General features: G+C 42.9%; 1 protein-coding gene across 1 annotated transcript in view; it reads right to left on the reverse strand.

Annotated features, from left to right (window-relative positions):
* KIAA0319 (KIAA0319 ortholog) overlaps positions 1–23938 on the reverse strand; it is a 42922-nt gene that overhangs the window by 1591 nt on the left and 17393 nt on the right. Inside the window, exons 4-20 of the mRNA XM_063130452.1 lie at positions 21224–21416; positions 19244–19342; positions 17055–17152; positions 14532–14619; positions 13062–13154; positions 12838–12970; positions 10630–10858; positions 9198–9321; positions 8235–8367; positions 6808–6956; positions 6085–6236; positions 4899–5037; positions 4122–4281; positions 2198–2340; positions 1984–2106; positions 1764–1854; positions 675–766 (exon numbers count right to left, since the gene is read on the reverse strand). Of these exons, the coding sequence (XP_062986522.1) occupies positions 675–766; positions 1764–1854; positions 1984–2106; positions 2198–2340; positions 4122–4281; positions 4899–5037; positions 6085–6236; positions 6808–6956; positions 8235–8367; positions 9198–9321; positions 10630–10858; positions 12838–12970; positions 13062–13154; positions 14532–14619; positions 17055–17152; positions 19244–19342; positions 21224–21416 (2239 nt within the window). The remainder of the gene's footprint in view (positions 1–674; positions 767–1763; positions 1855–1983; positions 2107–2197; positions 2341–4121; positions 4282–4898; positions 5038–6084; positions 6237–6807; positions 6957–8234; positions 8368–9197; positions 9322–10629; positions 10859–12837; positions 12971–13061; positions 13155–14531; positions 14620–17054; positions 17153–19243; positions 19343–21223; positions 21417–23938) is intronic.

A 23938-nucleotide genomic window follows, 5' to 3' on the forward strand; every position in this document is an offset into this window, starting at 1 on the left:
TTCCTGATGTCCAGCCGGAATTTGGCTTCCTGTGACTTGAGCCCATTATTCCGTGTCCTGTACTCTGGGAGGATCGAGAAGAGATCCTGGCCCTCATCTGTGTGACAACCTTTTAAGTATTTGAAGAGTGCTATCATGTCTCCCCTCAGTCTTCTCTTCTCCAGCCTAAACATGCCCAGTTCTTTCAGTCTCTCCTCATAGGGCTTTGTTTCAGTGAAATGTCCACCACCCACCTATTTCTCTGCCCACAAGAGAACTTTAAGAGGTTCTGTCCTGATGGTGCTATATAAATAAATAAATAAATAAATAAATAAATAAATAATAATAATAATAATAATAATAACCACAGCTAAAACAGAATAACTTCAGTAGGAGCTGAACCCAAACAGGAACGAAAAACACTTTTTAGTGTAGAAAGGCATGACAGAAATAACTGAAAACACACAAACAAATTTAATGGCTGGGTGGCTTAGGAAAAATACAAGTGATTCTTCAGCATCAGTGAGACCACATTTATCATGGCAAGAACTTCTGTAGGCAGCCTGCTCCATCACATGTGATTCTCCCCTCACCTGTGTATTATTTGCTTGAAAAGTAGAAGTCATGTATGAGTTAAAAAGTCCCATACTAATAATAGCACAGATTGGAAGGCACAAAAAGAAAGAAAGTCATACCATATTTGGGACGGAGCTCCATTCTCTCCTGATCATCTATGTTATCCAAAATAGTGTATTTTGTTTTCTTTCTTATTTTGGTCCTCTTTCTGCTAAAAAGTGAACAAAAATAATCTTGCACACATGGCTGGCAAACCAAGTATGAATTTCCCACCCACAAATGTTCTTTCCTTAGGAACAAGCCAAATACAGGGTTTACTTTATGTGCAGCTCCTCACTTGAGCATCTTATTCAGGCCCACTTTAAAAAATGCAACCTGCTACACGTGTGGCCTCTCATGATGTAAACCTGGGGATACCGCTCCACATGAAGAGCCATTTTACAAGCAGCCAAAACGAAGGAGGATGTACCAACACAGCTAAAATTCTGCTAGGACTGTGGGTGGCCACACATAAAGCTCTACCCACACCACTGTGTTATGAATAGCCACAAATATGGATGGCTCTATATACGAAGCAGACTTCATTTTAGATTAACTGGATGCCCCTGGCCAAACTCACAGAGTGATTCAAGGGTGGATATTCCTACAGATTTATGTGCAAAATAGGGATTCTAATCTACCTGTAACAATCGCATGAGCTGCAGACCCTAATTTGATCACATATGCAGACCCCTCCTGTGGTATAGAGGAATTGCGCAATTGGCTTTATCCTGCCATTCAGAAATAATACAAGACTTTCCTCGTTAGAAAAAAAAACACCTGCTAAAATGGTTGCGAAGCATGGGAGAAGCCCTGGAGGAGGATTGTGAAAAGGACCCGCAAACTACTGTGAGGAATCACAAAATAAAGACTTCATGTAGAAGGGCTCTCAGAACATACAGACACTGTGACTACACCATCAAGTCAGTTTTTTCCCTCCCATTCTGCTTTTTTTTAACATCTTGCCTGATGAAGAAATCTGTATTTCTCAAAAGCTTGCACATTTTTGGTTGGCCCAATTTGGTTGGTCTTACACTATTATGGGATTTTGGGATTAATCTATGTTTGCACCTGTGAGTGTAGAGCCAAGGTGTGTTAGTATCATGCTTCATTTCAATTGAACAGATGATGATGATGATGATGATGATGATGATGATGACGACGATTACCTTTTGCAACAGCAAATGGAGAGCCAGGTTAACCCCACCAGCAGCACAATCAGAATGAAAGCAGATGCAGTTACGTAAAGTACACTCCATTCTAGAAGACAGACATAGAACGATTTAGAGGCGCCATTAATACACTTGCGTGTTCAAGATATTCACTGTACACATCTGCTCTATTCTGCGTCTATTCCTGGAACACTTCATTCAGTTCCTCCCAACTCACCACAATTACTTTCCCCATTGTTAAGGTACCGCTGTATCAAATTTTCCATCCACAGTTGATAGCAAATGCAGCGCTTGGTGATGGGGTCACAACGTCCATGTCCAGAACATTTTAAGAGGCAAGCTATAACAACAAAACAACTGACATTGTTCATATTGCATAGGGATTCGGCATTCAGATAATGATGTCTCTTCTCTACAACACACATACATACCGGCAGTGTCAACACGAAGCACTTTAAAAAGCAAAAAGTCTGGCTTTTCCTTCAAGAGCTGCAAACGCAGCATCTGTGCAACATCTGAAGCCTTTATCTCTTTGAAAGGATGTCCATTCTGAACATAGAACACAACAGCTGTGCTGAAGAGAGGATGCATATATGAAAGACCTATATTATATTTACAGCATTAAAAATGTGTTAGCCTTTCAATTGTAAGAAATATTCTTGCAATCAGAATTTCTCATTTGGCCTTTATATTGCTTACACCTTATCAAGGATTCTCCTCCTTATAATGGTACCTCGTTTTAGTATATATTTAACTGCCGAGATTCCCATGAAATTCAAGAATCAAACTACAAGCCATAAAGCACGACGTTCCAGAGACCCAGGATTTTATTCAGTCCACGAGTGTCCTACTTTCTGGGGTGGGCAACTTGTGGTCCTCCAGATGTTTTGGCCTACAACTCCCATCAGCCTTAGCCAGCATAGCCAATAGTGAGGGATTATGCAGATTGTAAATGCCAAAACATCTGGAGGGCCACAAGATGTCCACTCCTGCACTAGAGGGATGAATTTTATTTTAAGCATCATGTCTTCATGGGGAATTTCTCAATTAGTAATGCAGAATTGCAGAACAGCTTTCTTCTTTATGGTTATGACTTGAGGACAATGCCTTTGCCATTCATTCCCTTGAAATCCCACAGCATCGCAGCTGCACAGTGGAAAAGTTAATCTTCATTGCAGGAGGGTGCTTGGGCTTTCCAGCCGAAAAAGCCACAGCGTCAGCAGCGATTCAGCTGGTTGAGCCTGCTCTCTGCCCTGCTTTCCCAGCTTACCACATCCTATGCTGGGCTTCAATCCACCCCGGGGAACGCCCCCAGCTTGAACCCAAAACAAGTTCACCACTGACAGATGGCAGAAAGAAGGTAGTGACCTCGTAGCAAAGGAAAAACCCGTGGTGAGTCGGCTACTTTTAAAGCGCACAGTTTTGTCAAAAAAGCCCGTGGTGGCTGCTAGTTGGCAGCTGCGTCATATAAACAATGCAGCGTCACTGCGCAGCCACTATGGGGTATACAAAGTTGCTCAGCACGTGAATCCAGTTTTAATATGCAATCAGTGCAACCCTGTTCATGTCTACTCTGAAGTAAGTCCTATTAAGTTTAATGGGAATTACATGCAGGTGTATAGAAGGGGTGTTAAAATATAATTGGGGGGGGGGGCTAAATGACACCCACCCACCCGGCCCTCCATAGGCCAGATACCATCGGGGGGAGGGTCATGACCTGAACTCAGGCAGCAAAACCACCCTGATGGGCACTGACTGGAGGAGTGCCTGTCCTCCTGCCCTCTTGGTCAGGGTGGCTTTGCCTGCCCCACACCTTCACCCACTGGAGAGGATGCAGAGGAGAAGCCCTTAGCATGACAGTCTCTCTCCCTATTGGGAGTGTGAGCATGGGCACACTAAGGGATTCCCTGTGGCTCTCTCCAACCAGATATCAGCATGGATTGATCTCTCCATCCAGACCCTTCAGGGAGCTGGATGGGCTAGCCCAGTGGGCCAAATTTATCCTGCAGGCTGGAGTTTCCCCATCACTGGTGTCTATGATCCCGAGGGAGAAGCGGGTAAGAAATAAATATATTATCATTATTATTATTAGGATTGCAGTCCTTACAAAATGACGCAGTTCATTATGGCACATGCGGGCCGTTCGCACGATACGACAGCCCATGCCGGGCACGTGCAGCCGCCATTTAAAATATACAACCCCCACTCAGGGATTGTGTCGTGCCAACCAGGTGAGCGTGGGTTACACGAGGGGGCTGTTCTTTCATCCGACCCTGGTCAATATCTCTCTACCTACAATACTTGCCACCAGAATGAAGATTTCTGCTCTGTACTGATTTAGGCATCTGTCTGTACCTGATATCAGAATAAGCCTGTATCTTCTGAACTTTAATGTCTGAATCCAAGACGTTCAGGAGGACTGCTAGCTGTCGCACAAGAGTTTCTTTCTGTTGTTCAGACAGCTGGCCAACGCCAACTTGCAAGATCAGTTCCACCAGGCTATCTTTCATAGAGTCTGTGAAGGCAAAAATAACGCACATCTTTCAGTGTGTGTTGAATGCTGTCTCGGCACGTAGATGTCAGGCTTCTAAACTGACAGATTTTTAAATAAGCATTTCCTAGGAACAAAAAGAAAACTATGCAAGTTCCAAATTGATATTTTTAAAAAGTTGCAATGACTCGACTCGGTTCACACAACACCACAACCCATCATGGGCAGACAGCCATAATGGATTGTGATGTTGTCTGAACCCAGAGCGCTTTCCACAGGGTGACTTATTTTCTTTTTCTTCTTCTTCTTCTTCTTCTTCTTCTTCTTCTTCTTCTTCTTCTTCTTATTATTATTATTATTATTATTATTATTTATTTATATAGCACCATCAATGTACATGGTGCTGTACAGATTACACAGTAAATAGCAAGACCCTGCCGCATAGGCTTACAATCTAATAAAGTTGTAGTAAACAATAAGGAGGGAAAGAGAATGCAAACAGGCACAGGGAAGTGTAAACAGGCACTGGGTAGGGTGAAGCTAAACAGTATAGAGTCAGAACAAACTCAATATTTAAAAGCTATAGGGAACAGAAAAGTTTTTAGCTGAGTTTCTGGCAACAAGCCACTTAAATATCTTACCGGGTCGCACTTCCACAAAAGCTGTGTCGATGTCGGAATCTCCTTTGCCATCGGTGACTTTCAAGTGAAAAATATAGTTCCCTTCTACAAGATTGGCAAGCTGTAATACCGCCTCGTGGTCCGAGCCACATATCACATCCTGGAAAAGTCAAAGAGTCAGCACTTCAGATCCATTTTTACCTCAGGCCAATAATTGTACAGCTGCCTGCCACAAAACTGGATTAAAAGAGCCTTGCAAATAGGGATGTAGGTCAGTAGTGTTGAACATGAGGCTCAGGGGCCAAATCTGGCCATCCAGAGCACCCCAAAAGCCCCACCCCTTTCCCCCAACAACCAAATATTCCTGGATTTTATGCAGTTTTTTCCCCATTCTAAAAGGTTGAAATGCCACTCCAAAGGCTTGGTTACTGACAGTAAGAGTTTTAAGTTAAAATATGCTGGTATTTTCAGTATTTTGGCCCCACCCCCTTTTGCATTCAGTTCTACCCATCACTGGAATGTGCCCCCCCCCCCCCCGAGTTTCTCCAAGATGGAATTCGGCCCTCAGGCTGAAAGAGGTTCTGCACCCCTAACGTAGGTGATATGCGTGTTCTTAAACCCATGCGTTTGGTTTCTTTCATTGTTATTTTAAGACAGGGGAACCAAGTCTCAAATTGACTTGTCCAAGTCAAACTCTCTATCTGAAGGACCAAGGGAGCCCAAACCTTCTGGGTCAACAGCTACATTTGGAATGTTGAGAGAGTGATGTGGGCGCTGTAACAAAATGGCTGTCATGGGGGCACTTGCCCATTCACACACAGGAAAAGGAGGGGGGGTCTGAATTTCAAAACACATGGCCCACATTTTTCTGCTTCAACATTCACTTCACAGAAGGCAAATTGTGGCAGATGAGAGACTTGGGACCCAGAGGCATTCTTGGAAACAAAGTTGGCACTTGTAGCATGTCAGCTTCCCAGTTTTTTATTATTTTTATTTTTAAAAAATCTTTTAAAACAAAGTAAAAACCAGGCGGGGCAGGGAGCCTGGTAAATCCCAAGAGAGATATCTCAGGGCAGAGTACTGCCCATGGGCCCAGCAATGGACCCTATCGGCATCAATTACATAGCAACGGTGCAAATAAAGGGTACATTGACAGGAATGTCTAAAAAGATTCAGTATGGCCTAGTTAAACTATTAGCGTACTTACTCCAGCTGCTGGACTCTGGCCATCCCGAATCCAGAGATAAGACACAATTCCTTGGTCATCAGTAGAGTGTGAACCATCCAAAGCAATAGAGTTATTGGGCAGAACAAGGAGGTGTTTTCCCCCTGCACGAGCCTTGGGTGGATGGTTGCTTTCTAAACAACAGAATAGTAAGAGAGGGAGAGTTTTGATCAAAGAACAGGATGAAAATGGATGCAACAGTAGGGTGACTATATTGAAAGGAGGTCAGGGCTCCTGTATCATTAACAGTTGCGCAGAAAAGGGAATTTCAGCAGGTGTCATTTGTATGCCTACAGTACCTGGTGAAATTCCCTCTTCATCACAACAGTTAAAGCTGCAGGAGCCCTTCCGTCTTTTGTATCTGGTCACTCTAGTATAGCTCATGCAGCTTTAACTGTTGTGATGAAGAGGGAATTTCACCAGGTGCTGCATGCATACTAATGACACCTGCTGAAATTCTCTTTTCTGCAACTGTTAAAGATACAGAAGCCTCAAGAACATGTGGAAGAACAAAATGAAGAAAGACGAGATGAAGACACAAAAATAACTGAATGGTTTAAAACAAGGTTTATGGAAAAACACAGCATGTGAGAAACTGCGGGGAAGTCATGAGTGGTTAAAACACAGAAGAGAAACCAGTGGAAATGTTATGAACCACTTGTTATTCAAAATAGTTCCTTCAAAAGACAGGGCAAAAACTCGTACCCTCCTTAACAGTCACAGAAAGTGTGGTCGTGCTGCTTAGTCCTTGATCGTCTTTTACTGTCAGTCTGAAATGATAAGTCCCAATCTGCAGACCTGTGATGGTTGCCACTGCACTGTCGACATTTTCCATTTGCAAAGAGCTTGGTCCGCTGCAGTAAACCAAAACAAACAACACTTACAAGGCAGAAAGCCCCACTGAACATCAGAACATCAGAAAAGCCCTGCTGGATCAGACCAAGGACCCATCTAGTCCAGCATTCTGTTCACACAGGGGCCAACCATCTGCCCACAGGAAATGCATAAGCAGGACATGAGTGCAACAGGACCCTCCCACCCATGTTCCCAAGAAACTGGTGTACATAGGCATACTGCCTCTGGTACTGGAGGTACCATTTTGCCATCATGACTAATTGCCATTGACATAATACAGGACTGTGTTGCGAGTGTCTGAAATCCTGGCTACATGACTCTCCCATTATTCCATGTACATGTCACCATAGCACAACAATGATGATGATGGTGTATCTCCTCTTACTACACCTCCTTGCCAGAAGCACAGAATGCTAAGAATTAGAGGGGCTGTGTGGGAGATTCCTGGGATCTGTATGGGGATGCCGGGTGAACTAATTGCCCACAAGATCTTTCCACAAACAGTAATCTCGGAGGAAAGGAAATCTGTCCCCATTGGAATCATGGAAATGACAACTCCCCTTTCCCATTCTTCTTCTGACAGTGGGCCCATTCAAAAGACACTTTAAACCTTGACTTTAACCACGGTGGTTAAGCCAGAAAGCTAGGCCATGTTCAGAAGACACTTTAAACTACAGCTTTAACTACGGTGAATAAGGCTTTTTGCTTTATTCGCCATGGTTTAAGGTGTCTTCTGAACTGGGTCATTGTGAATGTAGCAAAGTTAGCAGATAATTATTCACATTTTACCAAGGGGGCAATATTTTGCACAAACAATATGGATCACATCTAAACCTGAAGTGCTCCCCAACGGAGGCCTCCTAGCAGTACCAATCAAAAAGCATGATGTGATGCAGCTTTCCCCTCCTTAACAGATCTTCCGTGGTAAGAAAAACAGACAGAAGAAGAAATGAGAAAACACAGGAGAGTGACAAGTGGAAGATGCCATCATCTGGACCCCACCATAAAATTCCGTGAATTAGGCCAGGCAATTACACAACCAAAACCTGGACCGGAACCACCCTTAGACTTTGCATTGTTAATATGGGAACACCTAATTCGGCTGAAAGATTTCCTGTTCAGATCTCGTGTCAACCAGTTTGCTCTGTTTAGACTACTTCCTCCCCACAACACTTGTGCCCCTCAGCTTTTCAAGTTCCTTTCAAATAACTCAGCAGCAGTCACTAGGCTGGCCCCACCAGCGTGCATACGTACCTCTCCCCACTCCTACAAAATACCTGATATTCTCCCAGTGATAGTAAACAATGCCTAAGTCATCGGTGCTCATGCTTCCATCAAGAATAGTGCTCTGGACAGGAAACATCAACTCCTTATCTGGACCAGCCACGGCTGTTGGAGGCCTATTCTTTTCTGTAACAACAATAACAACAACAACAAGAAAAATGTTCAAAATCCAAGGGTTATCCCCTTCCCCATGCAAGAAAGGGCTACTAGCTCATTAACACTAGTCAAGGAATCAGCGCTGTGGTAATGGACGACACAGTCCTTCTTATTCAGGAACTTTGGATGTGATGACACCTTTCCCTGGGGGTGTCTGTACACTCTATTAACCCCATAGTGGCTGTGCAGTGGTGCTGCATTGTTTATATAACACAGCCACCAACTCACAGCCATATCAGGCTTCCCCCCCCGAAACTGCGCTTTCTCACAGTGTCGCTTTACTGTGACTTTTCCAATTGCTCCGATGCCACCACATTGTTCTTTTCATCTGTCTCCGGTGGCTTTGGTTCAGGGGCGTTTCTAGGGGCAGATCCCAGTGCTGGGTAAGCCTGGGAATGCAGGGCAGGGGGTGAGCTTCAAAAGCCAAATGGCCACCAGCATTGAGGTTTTCCCTGGCCAGATAGGCCGTGCACCCTCCTGCTGTCTAGCTTTCTCGATTCCACTTCACAGCGGCAATGCTACAGGGTTTTGAGGGACTCAGCCTACCCTGACTCAGGTCTCTCACACAGGGCAGTTACCTTACAACTAGACTGGGAAATTGGTAGGTGCATTCAACTCTCACAGGCCAGCCTCCGTAAGCAACACAGGCCCAAGTCATGGAGGCTGTAGGTGTCTCTCCCTCCTCCCCTACTTAACATTAAAGGGCAAATTAGATTTGTTAGCTCATGGACAAAGATGTTTCACAAACAGGCCGGTTGAAGGATGTTCTGTTCAGTCAACCATACTATAAATCTGCCTACCAGGCTGGACAATGACTGTGACTTCCGCTGTGGACTGCTGTTCAGCAGAATCAGTAACAGTCAGCTGGAAGGTATAATCTCCTTCTTGCATCGAAGATAATTGGAGGTATGGACTTCTCACTCCCTATATAGGATGGGGGAGGAAAAATCAGGAGATGAGAAAAATAGTAAATAGTACAAAGAGTTCTTCCATTTAAAAAACGTATTTACCATTTCTGTCATCCTAAGAAATAATGACACAGTAACAGATCGTTTAGTACAAAGAAATTAAAATGGATATCAAGCCGAAAGCATGAGGCAAATTTCATATAGACTATTCCAACTGAATTTGAGAATGCTGATTTATGCCAAAGTGCCAATTGCTGCTTCACCCTTTAATGGAGTTAAACAATGACTATTGTGAAAAGCTGTGACCATCTGTCTTTTCCTAACATAGGCCAGCAGTAATGCCCCCTGCCATCTTGATACAGCTCAGTCCACTGTGGCTGGTAAGACATACCCAGGTCATGCAATGTCTCTCTGGGGACTAACCACAAAAGCAGACAGACATATGCAAAATCAGCTCAAGACAGGAGAACATAAAACTGCAAGCCATGCCTAATAAGATTTATTTGTTTATTTATTACATTTCTATACTGCCCAATAGGAGAAGCAATCTGGGTGGTTTACAAAAATTTAAACCACAAAATATGGTAAAAATAAATAAATAATAAATCCGTTGCCCCGTTGTAAGTTCAGTACTCAAAAGCTTCAGAAAATGATCAAAGTGCAGGACATAGGAGCATAGGAGCAATGGCTTTTTTTAAACACATGGTATGTTAACAGTTTCATCAACGCTTGACATTTGTTGGGCCTGTAAGCTAAAACTATTTGTCTAGATCTGTACTCGTTTATCTAGTACATTTATATCCCAGCTTTCTTTTGTCATGGAACTCAACGTGAGATATGTACAAGAGGTTCGCAGGTAGACTCCCACCCAGGCACTGACCAGACCGAGACCTGCTTAGCTTTAGCAAGGTGGTTACATCCTTACATCTGATGCTGGGGACCTCTCGGCCTTTTGTACAATTATTTCTCAACCACAGCAACACACCTGCAAATATTCTGCAAAACTCTGTTCCAGAGTCAACATCTAAGAAATCAATGTGATCAGTATGCTCAAAATGTACAGTTGTTCCTTTGTAAAGCAATGGTTTGCTTAAACTCAAATGAGTTTTTGTTTTGTTATTGGGGTTTTTTTGCTAGTTAAGGGGGGGGGGTAGAAGGCACTGAAAGCATTTCAAAGTAATGCTCATCCTTTCCTGACCACTACATAGTTCAATACAGTCCCAGATTTGGCCCATTTTCAGCATGTACCACAGGATCCATGCTCCAAAACATTATGAAATTCAGAACAAATGGTCTGATCTTAAGCAAGATGCTTCCCAGTTACCTGCATCGCTACCACCTTGCCTTTACTTTTGGGGCTGAGGGACCACTCATAGCTGACAATCTCATGATCATCGTTGCTCTGGTTTCCATTCAGTGTGATGGAGCTTTGGGGCAAATTGATTTCCTGATTTGGGCCTGCATTGGCAACAGGAGGATAATCCACTTGTTTGTTGACTCTCAAAGAGGCTAGGGTGGAGTTAGCTGCTCCATCAGAATCAATGACGGTTAGCCTAAAGAAGAGAAATGTAGGCAATTCATACTTTTGAATGCACGCTTTCTCCCGTGCTCAGAATTCCACTGAATATTGGATTCCTCTGATTTAACCATGTCTACCAACTAGTGGGCAATATGCTTTCTAGGCCGCAATTCTATACACACTTTCCTGGAAGTAAATCCCATTGGACTCCCCACTGAACTTTTTTTTCCGGTTTAAATGTTTTATTATTTTCCAAAACACAAACAAAACAAACAAATAAACATTACAAAAGACTCCCCACTGAACTTCTGAGTTGACATGCATAAAATCACATGGTTTTAGTTTTGACTATAAATGATTAGCTGGACAACATCTGGTCCTTATACCAATTTTACCCGACCCTCCCCCACCCACTCTAAGAGCCTTTCTACACAAGGCTTTTATTGTGTGCTTGCAGGTGGGTTTTAGATTGAGGAAAGTGCAGTATTTTCTGGATGGTATTATATTTATAGCGTGTAAATGCGTAATTCTGCTATAACACACCACCATCTAGTGGCTGTAGAAGTATACGTAAAGGAGCCGACCTTAATCCCACAAAGAATCCAGTAGAAGAAGCCCCGGTAAAGATGCGGGATAAAGGCCTCATATAGAAATGCCCTAACAATCATGGATCAAGGTATATGGTAAAATCTTTTCTTCACAGCCATACTTGAAAAGAAAAATAACTGTGTCTCAGTGCATGTTCTTGAAATATAGATGATCTTGAACACATTTGAGAAAAGTAAAATGCCAGTGCCAATCTGCCTCCGAAGGGGGATCTTTCAAGAAGCACATTTTTTTTATCTCACCACCTGCACAGATCATCTAATACCATCCCAGTGTTTATACTACTGTATCTGTAAAGTCAGAGATCTAAACAATGGACCAGGATGGGAAACCTCTGGCCCTCCAGATGTCATTGAACTCAAACTCCCATCAGCTCCAGACAGCATGGCCAACTGTCAGGGAATTGGGAGTTGTAGAGAGCCCCAAGTTCCCCTCCACCCTGCAGTAGACCAATGGGTTGGACACTAGCGAGGCCGGAAGGGAGGATTGGCAAAGATCAACTCCCTGCCCCCTTCCTCCAGCGGGGAGTCTCCTTTGGATCCTGGTGCCTTCTGTTCATGACCAAAAAGGAGGAGAGCATCCAAGTCAGGTCAGAAAAAAAGGAGAAACAAATTCTCAGGATGAAAATGTTTTCATTACAAAGCCCAACGTGTTTTGGCCTATCAAAGGCCTTCTTCAGCGGGGTTGTTAGAGGATGACTGCAGAATTCACTCAGTCGCCAATGAGACAATTATTTTGCTAGAGAGAATTCTGCAGTCATCCTCTAACAACCTCGCTGAAGAAGGCCTCTGACAGGCCGAAATGCGTTGGGCTTTGTAATAAAAACATTTGCATCCTGGGAATTTGTTTCTCCTGCCTTCTGTACATGGGAACCAACGCCAGTGCCCACATAATACTTGTTGAATTCTGAGTTGTATTTTACAAACCCAGGCACACTAACAAACAATAGTTTGTTAACTGTGAACAACCCATGAAGAGAACTCATGGTTTGTTGTTGGGTTGTGAACTCTGAGTTGTTTAAATCATCAGTTAACATTATATACAAACCCAGAACCATGGGCTGTTCATCGGTTGTTTCACCAGGATCCAGAGGCAGTGGGCAAAAGTGGTAAAAACAAAACAAAAAAACAGCTGCTCTAAATGCTAGTACTACAGCAGCACAAATGCATTTGGGATACAGGAGGGGAGTAGGCAAAGAAGGAAGGAAACAAAGAAGCCAGGGATTGAGAATACAAACCATGGTTTGTTCGATTGTCTGCCAGACAAACCCTGGGTTAAATAAATGGGTTAGCATTATGTGCCAACTAGGTTGATGTGTGGAGAATGGAATGGTTTCTGGAAATACAGAAGTTGGCTCTCCCAGACTTGTTGAGGCACCTACCGGAAGCAAGAATGTAGCCCACTTACCTGAAAGTGTAATTTCCAGGAACGAGGTTAGACAGGTATAAGACAGGTGTATCGGCTGATGCCTTCTTTTCTCTCAGGGGGCCTTCAATTTCTTCCCAGTGGTAACTCACTATTTTAGTATCATCTCTACTTTCTGTGTTCAAGGGAAATATATTAGAATCATAAATTAATAAGCTAGCATCTCTGAGAGTATGGCGAAACAACCATCGCTGCCTAGTACTTACGATTTCCGTCAATGGAAGTAGACGTGGTAGGGAAAGAAATCTCCTGCGCTTTGGGAAATACAATAGCAAGAGGTGGCTGATTTATTCGAATTGCTGTGCAAAGATGAGAAACAGAACACAATTTTTAATTAAATAAATCCATCCCAGGCAACTCAAGCTTTGTGCTTATTTTACAATCAGACATCATTTTCTAGGCACAGAACAAGATTAAATCCCTAATATAAGCAGTAGGCAAAAAAAAAAAAAAATAGATGTCGAGTGATATCAAAGATAAAAATGGATCCTTGTAAATTATTACAACAAAACCACATCTGGTACAAAACCAACTAGATAAATTGTACCAGGGTAGGGGTGGAGGAGGAAATCTAAAAAGTAAAGCTCAGCTTGGTGAATTAAAATGTTCAGGAAAGTCACAACAAGCAGTTAATATTTCAGTCTTATGGATATGTGAATATTTCAATGAATACGTTAAGTACTCCACAACGGAAGCCTGGCATAACGTTGTTGTTGTTATTAACAGTTTATTAGATTTTGTTCATTTTCTAATACAATACAAACAGTGACCCCTTTCCCCTTCTTGCCCCCCTCTCCAGCCCCATAACCCCCTCCTTTAGATTCCCCCGTTCCCTTTTTCACATCATCTTGTTTTTAAAGACTAAAGATTTTGTGTTTGTAAGTAAAATAATTCAGCAAAAATTAGATGAATAAACTGTTACATCGGAATAAAGAAAAGAAAAGAAAAGGGTTGCATCAGGCACATTTCTTTGCTGGCCTGCACTGGTTTTGCGGTGGATCATATTATTCTGCGTGTAATTCAAGAAGATTTCTCCATATTCGTTGGACTTTATTTTCTTTTAGGAATCTGGTGCAATATATGCCTTTTCATGGACGGCTACAGTCAATAGATCTTGAATCCAATTGTGTATGTTTTGGGGGGTTTTTTATTTGCTTTCCTGTGCTGCAGGATTATGAGGCCTACAGTAGTATGTTAAAAACAAACAAACACTTGTACCTTTTCACATTTTATAACCAATGGTCCAAAATGGAAGGGAAAAGGGCAGCGTGCAGGAAAAGAACTCAAAATTGCCCATCCAGGCAGGTCAGTAACACCCAGCACAGTAATAAGCCACCTGCATGGGCAACTCGACTTCCCTTCTAGGCTCAAAGTGTAATGCTGTGGAGCCCGAATGTGTAGCAAGCGAAAGAAAAAACTGTGTGAAGCAGGTGGAATTTGCAACCCAAGTGCTCACCCAAGGCACCTCTCTCCAAATCTGGCAAGTAGAAAATGACAAGGCTAGATAGACCTGAATATCTATCATCCTGAAAGAATTTGAGATAGAAAGTGTAGACCTTTTACGGTTATTCAGGATTTAAAGAAATTCAAGAATACTGAAAGCATCATGCATTGAACCAGCGTGCAGGTGTGGAAGAAGAGGTCAGGAGTTGAACCATCAGGGAAAATTGATTTACCTGGCTGGACAGTGACATTGACAAATCCTTCTCCAAATGCGCTTTCAGCCGAAACAGTCACTTTGAAGAGATAGGCACCTACTGGCAGCTGGAACAGAGGGTTTTCAAAATAAAATAAATTGAATTACATGTAGAACTTCATGAGGGCACATTATGAATAATGCCAAGAAGTGTGTCGAGTTAATTGGCTGAGCACGCCCTAAGATCTTGGCCACCAGCCAGAACAACTTAAGGGTGGGAAAGCAACTATGCCTACCATAAGAAGCATTTAAGGGGGGAAATGTAATATATCTAAGTAGCATTGGGCACATTCAGAGCAGAAACATGGGAACATGGCCAAGCCTGGGAGCATATCTGGCATGATGGGTTATCACCAGCTGGAGTTGCCTATGAGATTTCCTCAGGCATCGCTGGCCCCTGTTGTCAAAGACAGAAAGCTGAGCTGGGAGAATCTTTGGTCTCTCCCACCATGGCCATTATTGGCTGTGTTCGGACAACCCCATAGTCAATGATGAGGTAATAATCAACTCAACAGTTGTTTATCTAGGGGATGCTCCCCACACGACATGATAATAATCCATCGTGGTGTGGATTAGGATCAGTGTTGAGTTGACTATTAGGCCACGCTGAGTTGACTCACTCATCCCCTGCCCTCTCTCCCCCACTCAGTCCTCCTGCTGGTATCCCTTTAGCCACTGCTGCTGAAAATCTATCCTGCCGGCTGGACTAGAGCAACAGCTGCCACTTTGACCACTCTTGCCTTGTGACTCAGTGGCTGTCAAAATAACCAATTGTGGCCAATGAAATAACCAACACTGTCCTCCACAGTGGTTCAAATAGCCAACTCTGCACAGCATTGGTTCTTTGTGTGGGTTATTTTGGCCAAATAACCAACTGCTGGTTAAAAAAATCCCTCCGCACAACATGATAACACACCGTGGGTTAAAGAACCAACTGTCTACTATTTAAACCACCGTTGGTTATGTAATGTATTTGTTATGATTGATTGATTGGCTGTGCCTACTATCAATTGCTCCTCTTTTGATTGTTCGGGGCTGCCAGCAAGCAGTTACCAGGCAAGCTCCTTTTACTGTTTTGTTCCAGTAGCTTCCTAATAAAGATGTATAGTTGAAGCTCCAAGCCTGACTCCTGGTCCTAATATAACAAATAAATAATAAGGACACAACAGATTATTTTGTTGTCTGAACCCAGTCATTATATCCTTACAGGCGTGATTTGTTCATCGGATATTTTTTTAAAATGGCAAAAAGAAGCTATTCTGTATTCTTCATGAGTTAATTCAGCTCTGCAACTGGTTTAAACTGGGATAACATCACTAAACCTGCAACACTGTAATCAGAATGCAGGTGATCAAGGGGCTACATGATACATGGGATCTCCAACCTGGTGCCCATGAGCACTAATATGGTTACAGGCTCCTCTCTAGATGCCCACCAGTTCCCTGCACCTCTTGATTTTTAATTCATTTCTTACTATTTCTATTTTAAATATATATTTTTAACTGGAAAGTTGGCATGCTGCTAAGTGAAGGGCTGCCCACTAGCACCACCTTTATTTGGTTTCAAAAGGATGTATTTGTATTTTGGAACGCAGCACCCACCTCTGCCTTGTACTTAGGTTCTTAATCAAGTTTTTGGGTTTTTTTGGTCCCACCAGTCTGCCTTCTGACAAATGAGTATTTTGTGATCAGCCATGCCCAGTATGGCAGCCATCTTATGAATGGGCTGCAGTAGCTATATGTTCTGGAACCTGGCCTAGGCTGAATTCAGTGTTATGCAAGTGGAGCTCTGCTCATGCAATGGGAGTTTTCCCTTCCTCTGCAGCCCTCCCACGTCTCCCCCTTCCCCGCCAAATCTGCTCAGAGGGTGTCCTAAACCTCCAGAGCACATTGGGGGCTGCAAGGAGGGGGTAAGCAAGAATTCAATCTTCTAGTGAGTAGGGTGACCATGTGAAAAGGAGGACAGGGCTCCTGCATCTTGAACAGTTGTTTTGAAACAGGGATTTCAGCAGGTGTCATTTGTATGCCTGCAGCACCTGGTGAAATGCCCTCTTCATCACAACAGTTACAGCTGCAAGAGTCCTGCCCTTTTTGTATCTCGTCACCCTACAAAAGAGGGCAGGGCTCCTGCAGCTTTAACTGTGATGAAGAGGGAATTTCACCAGGTGCTGCAGTCATACAAATGACACCTGCTGAAATTCCCTTTTCAATACAACTGTTAAAGATACAGGAGCCCCGTCCTCCTTTTCATACGATCACCCTACTAGTGAGGTCCATTCTGCTGGCTGAAGGACACCGATGGATACAACAACTTGTTTCCAGCCATCATGTAGACAGGAACCGTAATCTAGAGACGGAGAGGCATTTGCAGCAGTCGTGGTAAGAACAGGAAAGCAGCTCTAAAGCCCTTCATGGAGCCTTACCCATAAGCAGATAAATCAGTACACTTCGGAACACCCTGTGCTGAATACGAGTCAAGTCTGACAAGATGGCCACTCACTTACTTGAGAAACTTTCAGGGTTGCTGTGTGCTTCCCCTCCATTTCACCATCATAGTCCTCAGGGTGGCTGATCAAGCTCCACTCATAACGATAGGCTGTTCCTGAAAAGGAAGCAGCAGCAGCACAGCGATTGGTTACTGTTTGCCTATTTGGAAGAGAGACATGGCCACCGTTCTGATACTGATTTGGCTTTCAAGGGGTAGAGGAGCGGCAGCCCCCCCCCACTTCCTTCACATAAGACAAGGAGAGGCACCTTCCAGGAGTTGGGGGGACTACTTTGCCCCCCTGGATCCTATGAGGGGCAGCCCCACCCCCTTGACAAAATTGCTACACCTGCTGTTGCTGAAATTCCTGCCAAATTTGCTGCTGTGGCCATGGCAGCATTACAAAAAATAAATAAAAAGCAGCAGCATTTTGCAGGGAAACATGGCATGCAGGAAGCGAGTGTCTTGTTTGCAGGTAGAACTGCACTCCCAGGAGTCATCTGCTTGCACACAAAGTGCATGTTCCCCACGCGAAAAGCCGGCCCTACCATTAGACAGTGAAGCTGTCACCTCCGGCAGCAGATGCTGGGAAGTGGGAGCAAGGTGTTGGAGGGAAGACCTGCGTGCCACAGGGTGCCTGTTCTGTGCCTCCGATGTTAGCCTGCTGCTTCTAGCAGTGGAGGATGCTGTCCCACCATCAGTGGCGAAGACAGACTAATCTGCCAGGCCTGTCAGCTTTTGTAGGTGGAATGGGAGGAACGCCATCTTGTTCTTTGCCTCAGGCAGCAAAATGTCTCGGCACAGCCCCGCCCATGCGCTTTGTTTCCTTACAAAACCACTAGGCGAATTCAGTAGTAACGACAGGAGGGAAGGCTGCAAAATTGGCCCACGGCAGCACATGTGGCCTGGCGTCGCCCACTCCGATGTAAGGTACAATCAGCGCATTCTACGGTGATGTCCATACACGTGATTTCTCTTCCCTCCCTTGCAAAGGGCAGAAACTGCACAAGCAGGCCCTCCGCACACGTGGCCACCAGCACAGGATGCCTGACTTCCCATCTGTGTGGTGGAGGGGAAGAGGACCTCACCTTGTGAAGGTCACAATGACATCTGACCTGGGTTACATTGGGACCCATTGGGAGGGTTACAGCATATGCAGAGAGGAGGTCTGGCAACTGCCCCTTTCCCCCACAAATAGCATTAACGGACTTTAAAATGCCATAACTGTCTACTTTTCACATCAGTTCAACATTTTATCCTTATTTCCCCCTTTTGTTCTCCCTGGGCCTGATTCTTCCTTTTCCTAAAAAGTGAATAATATTCGTTTCTCTTTTTTTATGGAAAGTCAGTGTCAAGCTTAAAAGTCAGTACTCAGCATAACCAATGTTGGCTGACAATATTTATACAGATTCTCCTATTGTGCATACGTGTCTTAACTTCACAGATTTAATATTTACCTAACTTTGAATACTATGAAAAAGAACACGCCCGGTGTTCAGGTGAAACAACTAATCATGATTTGTCAATTACGCCTTGTGCACACCATCATGAACCTTAAGCTCACACACTGTTCCCCTCCACCATTCTTCATGTGCAAGAGGGAGGGTTAAGCTTTCGTTTGAATTTTGCAACAAAACGCAGTTTCCCATTTCTTCCAAATACAGAAACTGGTTTGTGCAAACTATAGTTTATTCACAATCCAGAGTATCAAACCAGGATCTACCTTTGGCAGTCATTTCTTACAGACTACATCCACTTGAATGAGGGCTAGAAACTTGATTTGCTTTTGTCCTCCAACTAACTTAGGGCTCCTCTAAATGAACAATTTATTGCACGCTCGTGGTTGGCCACTCACAGAAATTTGTGGGTCTATTACAAGACATTGACAATGACCAAGATGTCTCCTGTGCTATCCCTTGGAAATCATGCTATTAAAAGAAACACACAGATAATGTGATACTATCCAGAAAAAAACGGGATCTACCAGTGTGTAACTCTGACGTTGTGCAATAATTCCACCACTAGATTGAACTGTCTCAATGGAAGTGAACGAAGCACATGAAAAGGGAAACTATTCAATCCAAACCATGTGGCCGCCCATGTAAATTGAGCTATTGCAATCCCAGAAAGAAAGCAGAAGCAGAAAGACCTGTTAAGGCAGCAGGATTTTTTAAAAAATGTAGAGAAGCTCTCTCATTAAAAACTTACCTGAAAGTGATGGTGCAACTACAAATGCATGTAATTCAACTTCATTTTTTGGTAAAGTTATTTGAAGATTATCTCCAGCTGACACCAGGAGTTCTTTTACTGCACACAAGTAAGGGAGGAAAGTTATTTTAAAACCAAAGAAAACTTTTATCCATAAAGTTTGAGTAAAGTTTGGCAAGAATCATCTGCTGCTGAAAATTTATATTAGTAATAATAGCTAAGGACTGATATTTTCTCACCAAGGCTTGATGAATCTTCCTCTTGAAGCAGAAAGTGCAAAATTAATGTTTTAAATACATAGCATGATTTTTCTTCAAGTCACATAGTTGTCTAAGGTACTGCACATTCAGGTGTTCTCCTTTTGCAGGTATGTAGCCATAACTCATGCAGGTCTCCTTCTCTTGAGCCAGGTATTCCATGACTGAGTAGCTCCCAGTTTGAGTGTAACACCTGGGCACTTTCACTCTGTTTCAACTACCCTGGCAAGAACCTTCACAAAAGTTACTGGCTGACAAATACTTTTACCAACCTGCTTGTCCACACACATTTGTAGCCTAACAAAGAACCACATTTTCTACCGCTACTCTGATCTGGTCTATGCATGTGGCAGAATGAAGTAACAACAAGATGGCAGACATCTGAGGTACATAAGAACATAAGAAGTGCCCTGATGCTGGATCAGACCAAGGGTCCCTCTAGTGCAGCACACTGTTCACATAGCGGCCAACCAGCCATCAGCCAGAGATGATCAAGCAGGACCTGGTGCAACAGCACCCTCCCACCCATGTTCCCCAGCAACTGGTGCACACAGGCTTATTGCCTTGAATACTGGAGGTAGCGCATAACCATCAGGGCTAGTAGCCATCGATAGCATTCTCCTGTAGGAATTTATCCAATCCCTTTTTAAAGCCATCCAAGTTAGTGGCCATCAAGACACCTTGTGGTAGTGAGTTCCAAAATTTAACTATGCGCTGTGTGAAGAAGTACCTCCTCTTATTTGTCCTGGATCTCCCACCAATCAGTACCACTTCAGTATGCAGGCCAGGGATCACATTTTTAACGCTCCCCCACACAAACAAACAAACAAAACCTCCCAACAAGTGAAATGCAGGGACTCTATGGAGCATGCTGGGCTAGAACCTTCCTTCTTGCTGCGTTAATTCTTTACATGAGAAACATTAAACAAATGGCACAACCCCAGCGACAAACTGAAATCTGAAATGGTGCAGTCTACTCTACCACTTCAGGAACCTACCACCACATTCTGCTGCATGCTTAGACCAAGCGCTCTATCTGCCTGGAGGAAATGCTTTATTTTATTCATTTAAAATATTCGTATACCACCTTTCCATTAAAATTAACCAGGGCAATTTACAATAGGTTAAAAATAAAATACAAAATATTTCGTATTTTATAAAAAATAAAAAATAGAAATAAAAATAAAAACAGCAACAATTAAGAAAACAACAGTTGTCAAAACTAAAAGGCGGCACTAAAAATAGTCATAGATTTATTTTTTATTTATTTAATTTATATAATGCTCTTCATAACAAATCACAAAGTGGCTTACAAGTAAAGTAACAATACAAGCCACAAGCAATAAAACAATACAATTCAAACTCTAAAAAGTCATCAAAATAATTTTTAAAAATGCATCAGAAGTTAAAAGCCAGAGAAATCAAAAAGCTATTTCACTGGCACTTAAAAAACATCAGTGTAGGCACCAAGCAAGCCTCCAGAAAGAGAGAATTCCGTAAGTGATGGTGCTACAAACGAGAAGGCCCTCTCTCTCTCTGGTCACTGTCTGCCTCACCTCAGCTGACAGATTAAATTGGGAGACATCCCTCAAGTATTCAGCTCCCAAAGCACAAAGGACTTTAAGGGATCATTCTTCTCCACTAAATGACCATCTACAAGTTTGATTGAAGCCACAGCTTAAGGAGCAAGTATTACAAATTCACTCCCCAAACTTCATATTACCTGATTTAGCAGCAGCAGTGGGAAATGGCACTTTATTTGTGGCAGAGGGTTGAGTGGTGAGAGCATAGGTGGGAACAGATGTGGTTTCATCTTGTATGAGATTACCAAGGTCAGATGTTTGAGTCTGTGCTGCAGCGGTGGAGAGAAATCCCAGGATGTCTGAAGGAGGAGGATTATGGGAAGGTGTTAGAACCTACAAGACGAATTGCAGGGATATATAGTTATTGTGAATATTTTCCTCTCACAGTCCGATACACAATGTTAAGAATGTATTGGAAGATCCAAGTTCAAAATTCAGCTATAACTAGAATCAATGACATTCTCAACCAGGGATGGAAAAATATGGTACATTCCTAAACCCTAGCATCAAATATTTTAAGTATCTAGGCAACCAAATGCCTAGGTTGTTTCCAGCTCTATTACAACAAATTAACAGAAACAGGATGAGAACACTGGAGATAAAGAAACATACAGCTATGCAAACTCCTCAAACTAATTCCATCTGAAGCCAATGGAAACAATACATGGCACAGGTTCACTAGTCGTTCTCACAGCTATAGAAGGAAGAAGTAATTATATGGAATACATTAAAGATTTTTAAAAATGCTTATAAAATGCTTCTGTTTAGACAACAGAAAGTTCCATCCTTCAGCAGTAGATGGTTCAGTGAAGTCTCATTCATCTGAACTGGCCAAGACACACAAAACAACTGAGAAGACACCAAATGTTAACCAAAAATATCATTAGCCATCTTTCATAAAGGGAAAAAAAGGCTACTGCTAATTTTCCATATTAACTCAGGATTGGTTCTTAAAAACAATTATTGGTTACATAGGTGAGAGTCACAGGCCTTAGCTAGACCTAAGGATTATCCCAGGCAAATGGAGGGGTCATCCCTGCCTGCTCCCGGGATCCCCTGTATGTCACTTGGATGCACAGGGATGATCCCGGGACAATCCCAGGATATAGGCCTGGTCTAGCCATGGCCACAGTCAATTAAACTACCAAGAACAGAGATTATCTTGCTAGATCAGGCCATACATCAGATCGGTGGGACATACAAACGGTTCTCAATAACTATCATGGCTTCCTCACCACCACCAAAGAATCCTGGGAATTTTTGTTTGGTGAGGATGTTGGAAATCCCGTTAAGAGAGCCCTCACTTCTCTGCATTCCAGTGGGAAAAGGAATGACAACTATTAAACCTACTTATACAGTAGATGTTTCTGTATTTCTGCTGTTCTTCATAAGTTCCTAAATTTTGATTTTATTTACTTTCAACTAATTGTAGGCTGCCTTGAGTCTAGGAAGCTCTCAAGCAGAACACAATGGTGACGGTCACTCCTGTGGTTTTCTTTCAGCATCCAGTTATCTTTAGAACCACACATGTACACCTGGCTGACCCTAATCCTTCCTCCATTATACTGGTGCCCTCCAGCCTTCTCCATCCTGGTGTCCCCCAGATGTGTTGGACTGCAACTCCCATAATTCCCAGCTAGAATTCCTGGGACATGTCAGGAATCTGAAACCAACAACAAACCAGGGTTGCAGACTCTTGCTTTTTAGGGGAGTGACAAATCAGGAGTTCTGGTTCTGATGTAACACTGGCACCACCCTCCAGTTTTTCTGAACATTCCCCACAATCCCTAACCATTGGTCATGCTGGCTGAGGATGATGGGAGTTATAGTTCAAAGCATCTGCAAGGTGTCTGGTTGGGGAAGCCTGATTTAGCTGCTCCCCCCAATAAGAGAAGCCAAATAAGAATGATTCGACCTGGAAACTCACAAGTCCTTGTCTGGCTGTTTTTTTTGGCATATAAAATATTTCTTTCTTTCTTTTCTTTCTTTTTCAAGTTGTAAATTAATATATTTCTGCATACCAAGGAATTTCTTGCGTATGTAGCGATCACAAACTTTATTTTGAGATGAATTGTTTGTTTGTTTGTTCAAGTTTGGTATTGGAGGGAATGTGTCTTCAATGACCCCAAAGGAATGAGTTTTTTTTCAAACTCAGATATATCTATCATAAGGTGGTCAGTGCTTCAGATACAATTCCATATCCCCAAGCCTGGTCACACACTCAGCTTCTTGCTTCCTTTCCTCTTTTACTAATTGGCAGAAATCAGAGACCTTTTCAACACGAGGCTGTTAATTTCTGTATTTACTTTCAGTTTCATCGCAGAATTGAGATCTGAGCTCTACACAAAGAGAGTTTCCTTTCCTGCTTTTCCTCTACATAACCTCTAGGTGGAGCTGTGCTAGAACGGAATAACGCAAACGCACAATTACAAACAATGTTTTCAGAAATAATACCTCCATTTTCCCTGCTGTAAAAAAACTAGGAAGTGCTCTTAAAAAACAGAACAAACTGGAGGATCATGATGTCATCTAAAGAACGCATAAAAAACCGCACACAATAAATGCCTCATGTGGAAAAGTTCACGGTGTCTTTAAATGATGCAACTGCAAAGCGGATTGCAGAGCAACTCCAGCAGGTCTAGATTTTTTTTAAAAGCAGCCTTTCTTAGCAGGTGATCACTGAAGAGCTTCCCCTTAGGGCAGCAGTCAGCCACAGCTAGGGTGACCATATGGAAAGGAGGACAGAGCTCCTGTATCTTTAACAGTTGAATAGAAAAGTGAATTTCAGCAGGTGTCATTTGTATGCCTGCAGCACCTGTTGAAATTCCCACTTCATCACAACAGTTAAAGCTGCA

The sequence above is a fragment of the Elgaria multicarinata genome, chromosome 7 (assembly GCF_023053635.1).
Source record: "Elgaria multicarinata webbii isolate HBS135686 ecotype San Diego chromosome 7, rElgMul1.1.pri, whole genome shotgun sequence".
NCBI classification, from domain to species: Eukaryota; Metazoa; Chordata; class Lepidosauria; order Squamata; family Anguidae; genus Elgaria; species Elgaria multicarinata.